Source organism: Fukomys damarensis, unplaced genomic scaffold (assembly GCF_012274545.1).
Source record: "Fukomys damarensis isolate Sample0158 unplaced genomic scaffold, DMR_v1.0_HiC HiC_scaffold_34, whole genome shotgun sequence".
In the NCBI taxonomy this organism is placed as follows: Eukaryota; Metazoa; Chordata; class Mammalia; order Rodentia; family Bathyergidae; genus Fukomys; species Fukomys damarensis.
Window position 1 is genome coordinate 9,189,181 of NW_022900946.1, and position 10,098 is coordinate 9,199,278.

At 38.0% G+C, this 10,098-nt stretch overlaps 1 protein-coding gene across 1 annotated transcript in view; it reads right to left on the bottom strand.

The window, feature by feature from the left end:
• Positions 1 to 10,098, bottom strand: part of Smg1 (SMG1 nonsense mediated mRNA decay associated PI3K related kinase) — a 78,717-nt gene that overhangs the window by 37,842 nt on the left and 30,777 nt on the right. The window contains exons 23-29 of the mRNA XM_010610757.2: positions 9,124 to 9,278; positions 6,454 to 6,596; positions 6,095 to 6,296; positions 4,339 to 4,448; positions 3,235 to 3,382; positions 2,822 to 2,981; positions 2,026 to 2,146 (exon numbers count right to left, since the gene is read on the bottom strand). Of these exons, the coding sequence (XP_010609059.1) occupies positions 2,026 to 2,146; positions 2,822 to 2,981; positions 3,235 to 3,382; positions 4,339 to 4,448; positions 6,095 to 6,296; positions 6,454 to 6,596; positions 9,124 to 9,278 (1,039 nt within the window). The remainder of the gene's footprint in view (positions 1 to 2,025; positions 2,147 to 2,821; positions 2,982 to 3,234; positions 3,383 to 4,338; positions 4,449 to 6,094; positions 6,297 to 6,453; positions 6,597 to 9,123; positions 9,279 to 10,098) is intronic.

A 10,098-nucleotide genomic window follows, 5' to 3' on the forward strand; every position in this document is an offset into this window, starting at 1 on the left:
TTGTCCCCCGCCTCCTTTTTTTTTTTTTTTTTTTTTTTTTTTTTTTTTTTTTTTGGTACTGGAGAGCGAACTCGGGACCTTGTGCTTGTGAGGTAGGCAGCAGAACCACTGAGTTAAATTCCCGGCCCCTTAGTCATCTTGTTTTTTAACAGGGACTTCAGCATAACTTAACTTGTCACTTCTGGCATATTTTTACCCTCCTCTAATCCTGTTTCCAATCTGCAGCTGACTATACACAAAGACAAATCTGAACATTTAGCTTCCTTGCTTAAAAATCCTGTGAAGGCCTCCCTAGGCCCTTCTGACAAAGCTTGAAAGTCACCCATGCTCCGCATTCCACTCTAGCATCAATCTCAGTAGCTCCATCTCTTTCCACTCCACCTCGGGTAAGCTGAGCTCTCAAAGCCATCCATCATAATTATCTTTGGCTTTAAAACAAGACATGTTTTTAACCTGCCTTCTTCTTCAACTCTACCCTTCTCAAGCCTCACCTTAAATGATACTTCCTCCCCAAGTGCTTTTCTAACTCACAGGATTAACTCAGGTGTCTCTGCTGTATGCTGTTTCAGTATCCTGCATGTGTATTCCACTCAACACATCGTACTGTTTGTTGGCTCTTGCTTGATGTCAATTTTCCCTACCAGATTCTACAATCCCCTTGATTCTAAGAATGAAGAAAACAGGCTTGTCTTGTTCACCATTATATACCAACATTAAGCACAGTACCTGGCACAAAATATACTTGATCCAGACTTTAATAAGGAAATAAAAATGAGGAGGAATTGAGTTCTATCGCTGAATGTTATCTGTTGAGTTACTGACTTTCTTGCCAATTTTAAATCTTCATATGAGTGAGGAAGAAAAATGAGGAAGGAGATGGTGGTGTCTGCAATTCTATTTCATGACACACTCTGTGGTGGGGCTCTTATATATCCTGTCTCACCTCATAAAATCTCTAAGAATCTCTTAAGTAGTATAACTGAAAGCAGTTCAGAAGTCTAAACTCAGGTCTCTTTGGCAATGAGAAGCCAAGCTGAGTCAGTTACCAGTAATCTCAGGGCAGCACAAGGCCCTGTCTTGGAAGTTAGTTTACTTGATAGTAACTTACTAACTCTAGATACTGAGTTTTCAGCTAAAACTACATATGGAATTCTGGGAGTGTTCTACTTCACAGCAGTAAAATATATGGCTTGCAGCCCTTTAACATGGCAGGTAGTTCTTTATTAAAAATGAGATTCATACATAGCTGTTCATTTAGGACATGTGAAACTTAATGCCTGTGCTGAGGATGTAGCTCATTGATTGAGCTCTTGCCTAGTATGCACAAGGCCCTAGTTTGATCTCCAGCACCAAATAATAAATAAATAAAATAACATTTGGGTACCTTTCATCCACTGAAGGATTTGTGCTCAGAACATATGTGAGTCACTAAATCATTAAAAATGGGCAAAAGACGTGTACAGACATGTCCAAAATAAGAAAGAAAATGACCACTTTGCAAATGTAAATGATGCTCAGTGTCTTGAATCATCAGTTAAAACCATAGTAGCAGATACTACTTATTCCAGTGTTTGAAAGTATAAAGATGGGCCGGGGATTTAGCACAGTGGTTCCGCCGCCTGCTTCGCAAGCGCAAGGTCCTGACATCAAACACTGGTATCAAAAATAAAGAAATAAATAAAAATATAAAAATATAAAGACTGCTGACAATACCAAGGATTCACAAGATGTGAAAAGATTTTAAAATTCAACCACTTTTAACTGCCCACTTAGAAAAAGAAAATAAATAGCAAAGACAAGTCTAATTTATAGTGACAGAAAGCAAATGAGTTAACTGCCTGTGACACAGTGAATGGAAGATGAACGAAGAGCTGACACCAAGGGAACTCCAGGGCTGAGACACATTCTGAATTGTGTTTGTATTGGCAGTTATACAAGCAAGATGTGTGAAACCTCATCAAACTGCATGCTTTCAATGTGCAATTCATATATCAATAAAATTAATTTTCAGAAAAAGAAAGCTACCTTTAATTTTCTCTAACAACTGATTCTGGTACATAGTGTATCTCAATGCCTGCATCCATGGCCTCACATCATGCTGTTTGCATGAACGTAAAGCGTCGCTGAAGAGTGGAATAAGACAGTCCTGCCAGAGAAAAACCAAGATTCTTTAATGTAAAACAAGATGCTATGTTTATAAACATACGCTAACAAGTCCAAGTCTCCAGTCTACTCCAGTTTTATCAACTAAACCACTTCCATCACATCACTTTAAATCACAACAAGCAAATTCATTCTCAGAAAAAAAATCTTTGTTTTGAAAAAAGCAAATTCAGAAGTCAAGTCTGATTTACCAACATAGCAATAGGGGACTTTGCAAATTAAAAATAGTATATTACTATTAGCAGAGGCTAAATCAGGAACATTACAACTGCTTTACAGGCATTTCAAAGGCTACAATTCCTTTGGGAAGGCCCAATTTTGGTTGAACTCTACCCTAACTTGGAAGAGAAGGATCTTGAAGTAAAATCCAAAATTTATATAACCTACAAAGAAAATATCTGCACTTATAATATTCCATCTCAAAATAAGAAAAAAACTAAAAACTAAAGTAATTAGCTGTTCCTGAAATCATGTATCTTGGAGTTTCATCTACCCCACATAGTCTCAAATGAAAATCTGCCTAAAATGGCATTTTGGATTTTTGGATTTACCAGCTTATTCAACTGTAAATACCACTTTAAAAAGTCAGTAAGCCAGGTCTTTGTTCTATAGTAATGGTTATTAATGTTCATATTTACAAAAATATGCTTTTACATACCTCTGTTGAAAGTCTGTTAGAAACTGTGTTCTCCAAAGCAGATGAGCAATATAGCTGTAAGGTACTCAGAACCGGCAAGGACTGGGAAACAGTTAATGTAGAAAGCTTTAGTGGTCCAACAGCTATGCGGGAGGTTTGCTTCAAGTATTTTACCACATTTCTGCAAGAAAGTGTCACCATCAATTAATTAATGAGATTCTTCAACTTTTAAGCACTGGAGGAATAAAACAGTTAAGATGCTGCCATGTGGCAACAAAAGTTAGGAGGAAGGCTGCTCTAGAGTAAGAGGTCATAAGCAAGACATATTAGGCCTTCTATTTGGTGATCCAGCAAGTGACTTCTCCTGTACTCTGATACACACACATACATGGTGTACATAAGGCACATACACCACCTCTTGAAGGTCAACTTACTCAGTTATAGACTGCCACTTCTGATCCTGTTCTATATGATTTAAAGCAGTTGCCAAACACACAGAACTTCTCAACAATTGAACTTCAATGGATTTCTGAAGTTCCCTTGGATCTGGACTTAACATGTTGGGAAGTAGTTTTTTCATATCTAAGTAAATCAAATAAATTTCATTGAGTTAATTTGCTTTTAATGTACAAGAGTGAAAATCTATAGTACTTCAAACAATAACCCACAATGAATACCTCCCTTAAGTTCAGAGAGCTGAGCACTACTGTTTAACTTTTTTTTTTTGGTACCGGGGATTGAACTCGGGTCCTTGCGCTTGGAAGGCAGGCCACCGAACCACTGAGCTAAATCCCCGGCTGTTTAACATTTTTAACAATTGTGTAAACATCATTACTTCATAAAATTATACCTCCTACCCCTAAAAAATCAGTTGACTTTAAAGGCTGAAATATATGTAAGCAAATCTAATATTTAAAGGAACAAATCTACATCAGCACATCTTATGTAATCTATAAAATCAGTACAAATATAGAGAACTTTAATAACTCTAGTATGACATTTTACGAAATGTTTCATTTGCAATAAAGATATGAATGAGCCAGATGAACATGAAAAATCAAGAAAAATCTTTACCTTAAACATTGCTTCATACTTTTTCAAACAAAGTCTCTTTAAATATCTCAACATATCAATGTAGCCTCCTGTTTAGGTTCCCCAAAGCCCTACCCCTAGTATTGGGAATTAAACCCAGGGCTTTCACACTGAGCTACATACCCAGCTTTTATTTTTAGGCAGGGTCTTGCCAAGTTTTTTAGTTGCTCAGGCTGAGCTTCAACTTGTGATACTCCTGCCTCAGCCTCCCACAATGCTGGAATTTGGGGCACATATCAACCATTTCCAGCTATTTTGTTTAATATTAACTAAACCGTTCCTCATTTGCCAAGTCAAACGTTAACAGAAGCCTAAATCTGTTGCTTTCCATGGGACTCCTCCCCAAGAAAATATACAAAAACTTCTACATTCTCTAGTAAAATAAATCAAACCAAACATTTTAAGGAACTTCTTCATTTAAAACTTAAAATTATTTTTTCAAATACCTATTTTGTCTTTTGATCCTCCAGCAAGTAGATTGATATTTTCTCCTGGTAACAATTCTAACTGTTCAGTACATTCAACAAATTCTCCAGACTCAAAACTGCTTAGTGACCTATAATTAAAATATTGGTCAGCTTTATTATACTTTAGGTAATTCATGGAACAACTCAAAACAAGAACAAGCTCCAGAAAATAATACAACACACAGCATTGTTCTAAAGAAATGTCATTCATGAGCACACCAACATTTTTATTTTGAGGATGTGACCATCTTAATTCTCACTAAAACTGGAGCAGCAAACAGGATTCTCTGCTACAACATTCAGTTGGGCTCATTCACTGTCTCCTTCCTCCTTTTGTTTGGTGAACTATGTTGCCCAGGGGGTCTGTTCAACAGACTGGCAGTAACCTCTACAATGTGACTTCAACACCTTGTTCTAGTCAAGCTACTCCTTTACATTCTCCACAGCCTTCACCCCTGCCACCCTGACGCCTAAGGCCTGGTAACCCTCCTATCACCTGAGTCTCACGCCTTAATCCTGCTTCCTTTCACCACTGGCATCCCTCCCTACCTCCCTTTTCCACTGTTTTTCACAGAACCTATGTGCCTTCTCTGAAAGGATTCTCCACTTTCCTAACGCCCTGCAGCATGTACACCAGAATGATTCCCATCCTCCTAGCTCCACACTGCCACTTTCCAATCCCTTACCCCACGCCCCCATTTCTACAGTTGTTCTCCAACCAAGAGAAAGGCATCATTTCTCAATCCCTTTTCCACCTTTGCTTCTTCCTCCCACTGCGTCCCTTTCATTGTCACTTAACCTAAAGCGAGCAAGAGAAATTTTATCACCTGGCTTATTCTGTAAACTAATAATGCAACCACTGGCTCCCTAGGTGATGACTGCACCACAAAGAACTATTCAGACTTGGTGACCAACATGGGTATCATTTCTCCCACTACAGTGTCTTGAGTCCTCACAAGGGGCAGGTTTCCCATGTCCTAATCATGCTCCACAGTTCTATACTTTCAGCTAATGATTGACTTCCCGGAAGAATACAGGCTTAATCCACATCGTACACCGCCCTCCCCAAACTCTTTACTCAAATGTGAACTGCTCTCCCTGAGGCACAGAAAAAAGTGAAGTATAGTTAATCCTATCGATATTCTTTTTCTGTTTCTTCAACTTGTTTTTCAAAGATTAGAATTCATGTCTGTTTCATTGTATTCCACTCTCAGGCACATAGTATGTGCTCAATGAAGTAATTACCCATTAATGTATGTACCTGTGGAAGAGAGGTGTGACATACTAGTCTAATGACCTTTATCTGCCCAACTGAGTGTCTAGAACATAGAGTACTCAATTTAAGTCACAGAATTAATGAATGCAAAGAGGAATGAGAAGAGATAAAGGAGTTTAATTTATAGATGTTCATAAATTGTGCAATCATTAAAACACATTTTTATACATTTAAACAATTACAAATAAAGCCATCATAATGTGATCTTCTCTAAAGCAGTCATAAATTACTATTTATGAGTCTGTTTTTCCCACTGCATGAATACCTTCCTCATCTCTAGTGTTGGTTTCCTGTTGTAACTTTTAAAAAAGGTTTCATTAAAAATACAATCATTTTGTATTAGTACGTATGACCAATTATAATATTTTGCTGCCATGGAGGAAGACTTTATAGTTATGGAAAATCTGGTTTTAACAGGATTAAGCACCATAATTTCTAACTGAAAAAGTGAGTCCTTACTTTATATAGTTGAAGTCAGCTTTCAGGTTGAGTGAAGTACTACTGGTGGTCTTCTTCAGATCATGGATAGCATTCTGCCACTCCTGTACAGCAGCCCAATCAGCAACTGAAATGTAGCACTCACACGCTTTATTTCCTAAATAGTTTATAACCTCAGGGGAAGAGTCAGTTGGTTTGGACAGCACAGTTTTTCTGGATTCACCTGAGTGAAAACATTTTATAAGACAAGACAGTGATTCAGAGCAATTATCAATATTTTGAAGAGCAGAGAAAACTAAAAATATACAAAATGATCATGAGTACAAAGCATCTGAATTTTATGAATTTTACCTCGTTTTATGTAAATACTAAATGCTTACCGTTCACACAATGTTTAGGACTGGCACTGTTACGCCCAGCATTAGCCAGTGTGAGAACAGATTTGTCAAAGGTGGAGATGCAGCAATCGACACCTGTCATGGCACATAGGTGCTCCTGGTATTCCACAGAGGCCTTTTCAAACCTAAAAGGCAAAGTGAAGGCCACTTATTTTAAATACGTGTATCTTACAACCCAAGAAAACAATGATAAAAGAATTGATTGAGATAAATTGAGGTAAGAAAATGAGTTATTTATTTGGATGTGGGGGATAGGCATGAGAAGCATGTACATTTCTTCCTCACAACAAATTAAAATAAAGGTAGTTAAATGTTAAAAATATAGGACTATAAAATTACTAGTGGGAAACACTGATAAGTAATGTCCATACAGAAGGATAAATGCAAGAAAAGAATCCACAAAGTAATAGTACTAACTACATAATAACCCTTCCAGACATCTAAAACATAAAATTTAAAACAAACTGTAAACACAAGACATTACATAGCATCAAAAATCTTAATATAAAATGAAAATCTCACAGATTGAAAAAATGAGAGGGCACAAAGACATAATCCATGCTTTGAAAAATAAAAATGGTCAATGGAAAAAGATTATACTTTAATAAATGTGAATTCCAACAGGTTTTTTCACTGATGGTGGTGGTAAAATTCTTGTTCCTCAGTCACATTCAGTATTCACAAGGGAAAGGAGTTACACTATCATTAAGGGGATAAACTAGAGCCATCTTCTCTGTGAATTAACTCATCAACATTCTGTTTCATAAGCCCCTAGGTCAACAGTCTTTCAGCAAATCAACATGTAGGAATGGAAATGAAAAAAGTAATCAGGAATATGGAATAAAGTTCAAGTGCAACGGTGCATTAACAACAGTTTAAAATCACTGGAACCAGCTTTAATGTCCAACAATAAAAAATGCTGAATTATGATATACTCACAAATAAATACAATTATCCATTAAATGTAACAATGAAAGGTAGGTATAGGGACAGAGACTGTAATTTCAGTACTCTGGGGATGCTGAGGCAGGAGGATCCCAAGTTCTGCCTGGTCACTGAGCAATACCCTATTCTCAATAAAAACAATTTTAGGGCCAAGGATACAGCTCAGTGGCACCCAGGACTGCCTGGCAAGCACAAGATACATTCCTGATTGGGGGGGTGGGGTTGAAAGGTCTCAGTAAGAAGCCTCTGGGTTCAACTGCCAGTATCATGGGGGATGGATCACAATAGAGAAAATTTACATAGTAAAAAAGGAAGCCATAAAACCTTGTGTCTAGGGCCTAGATACACAGATATTTCTGTGATAAAAAGTATGCATGGGGCCAGGGGATTAAGCTCAGTGGTTCTGCTTCCTACCTCACAAGAGCAAGGTCTCAAGTCTGATCCCCGGTACCAAAAAAAAAAAAAAAAAAGTATATATGACTTAGTGGTCCTGAGCCTGCCTGGCAAACACAAGGTCCTGAGTCCAATTCCCAGTACCAGGAGGGAAAACAAAAAAACTACATGAAAGAAAGAACTAGGAAGCCAAAACTAATAGTTATAACTTGGAGATGGAATCATGGGCAGTTATTTCTTTCTTTACCCCAATTTTAAAGATTTCTGTTAAACTAATGCAAACAGAGACTTACAGCACATTCTTCACCTAAAGAAATTACATGAATCTGAATACAGGGTTCACAGGACTAAACAGGGTAAAGTGTACCAGACTGTGATGTGAAGGGTTCTCAAATAAGGACAGGTTCAAAAGCACTCATAAGGGCCAGGTGTTTAGTTCAGTGGTGCCGCACGAGCCTGGCAGGTGCAAGGTCCTAAATTTGATTCCTGGTATCAAAAAATAAACAGTAACAAAAAAAAAGCATCCATACATAATCACTGACCATGTTTCCCAGTATTACTTCTGAGTTCTGAAGCAGAAAGGCACCCAAGTAGTGCTAATTAAAATACAGACTAAAGATACCTCCTAGTGAAGTCCTTTATTAGAAGATTAAATTGTTAAAACTGAAGTTTTTTTTCCCCCTTTTCAGTTTTTTGAGACAGGTTCTCACTGTGTAGTCCGGGCTGGCCTCAAATTTATGGCAATCTTAATGCCTCAGCCTGGGATTACAAAAGTGCACCACCATGTCCTGGATACAGCTGATTTTTTTTTTTTTTTTTTTTTTTTTTTTGACAGGGTCTCACTATGTAGTTGAGACTGACCTGGAACTCAGTATGTAGCTCAGGCTGGTCCTGAACTCACAGTGATCCTCCTGCCTTGGCCTCCTGAGTGCTGGGATTACAGCAATGCACCACTACACCTGGCTTGGACACAGCTATTTTAAGATTTAACTATTATGGTTTTTTGGGGATGTGGGTTTTTTTCTTTTTTTTTTTGTTATGAGGAATCAAATAGAGGACCGTGCACTTTGCCAGGCAGGCGCTACACTGCTGAGTTAATCCCTGACCCTTTACGGTCTTTTTTTGACAAAGAATCTTTCCATTTAGTCTGGGCTGCCCTTAAATGTGTGGTAATCCTCCTGCCTCGGCCTCCCATATGTTGGGATTACAGGTTTTGTGTCACCACAGTTAGTTAACTTTTAACTATTATGCGAGTAAAATAAAGCGTTAAAACACAAAGTAATCCTATTATCTATTTCTTTCCTTCCAACTTACCTTCCTTCAGCCTGCTGGGCCACTGAGTTAATCCACAGAAGATTTTTTCCAACAACAGAAGATGACCAGACAGCAATTCCCTGTATAGCTTCAGGACAATGAAGTTCACATAGCGCTTCTACCACCATCATGATGGTTACTTCCAATTCATTTCCCTGAAAACAGCATTCAGAAAACTTTACCAAGACCTCAATACCATGAACACATTTCCTAAATGGAAACACAACAACTCAGTGTATCACAAAACAAACCAAAAACTCCTTACTGAATTTACAACTACTGAGCATAATCTAATCAGAGTCAAATTTATTTAACAATTATTTTGATATTATTTAGGTTTTTTTTTAACTTCAACATTATTTATCTGAGCTTTTGCTTTGTTACTGGGATTACATCAGGGAAGCATTGAGATACTCTGCTACGCAGTCCTTTCAATTTATTTTTGAAATGCTAAGTTCTCCAGTCTGGCTTCAAACTTTGCACTCTCACCTCCGCCACCTAGGTATGTGGGATTACAGGCATGTACCTGATTAGTGTAGAATTCTTAAAAATCATCACAGGGCCATGGATTTAACTCAGTGGTGCCACCACCTGTCTTGCAAGCACAAGGACCTTAGTTTGATCCCCAGTAACCCCCCCAAAAAAGGTCACCACAAAAGGTGAATGACAGAATTTTAGCAGCAGATAGGTGTTAGGTCTTAACCCTGCTCGCTCAAAAAAGTTATCCTGCCACGCAGGACAGCACACAGCTGTAATCCCAGCATTTGGGAAGTCAAGGCAAGAGGATAGCTGTGAGCTCAAGGTCAGCCTGGGCTACACAGTTGAGTATAAGGCTAACGTGAACTTCACAGCAAGATCCTGTCCTTAAAAAAACAAAAAAAAGTGGGCCAGGGATTTAGCTCAGTGGTCTCATCACCCGTCTTGCAAGGTCAAGGTCCCAAGTTCGATCCCAGTACCCAAAAAAAAAAAAAAAAA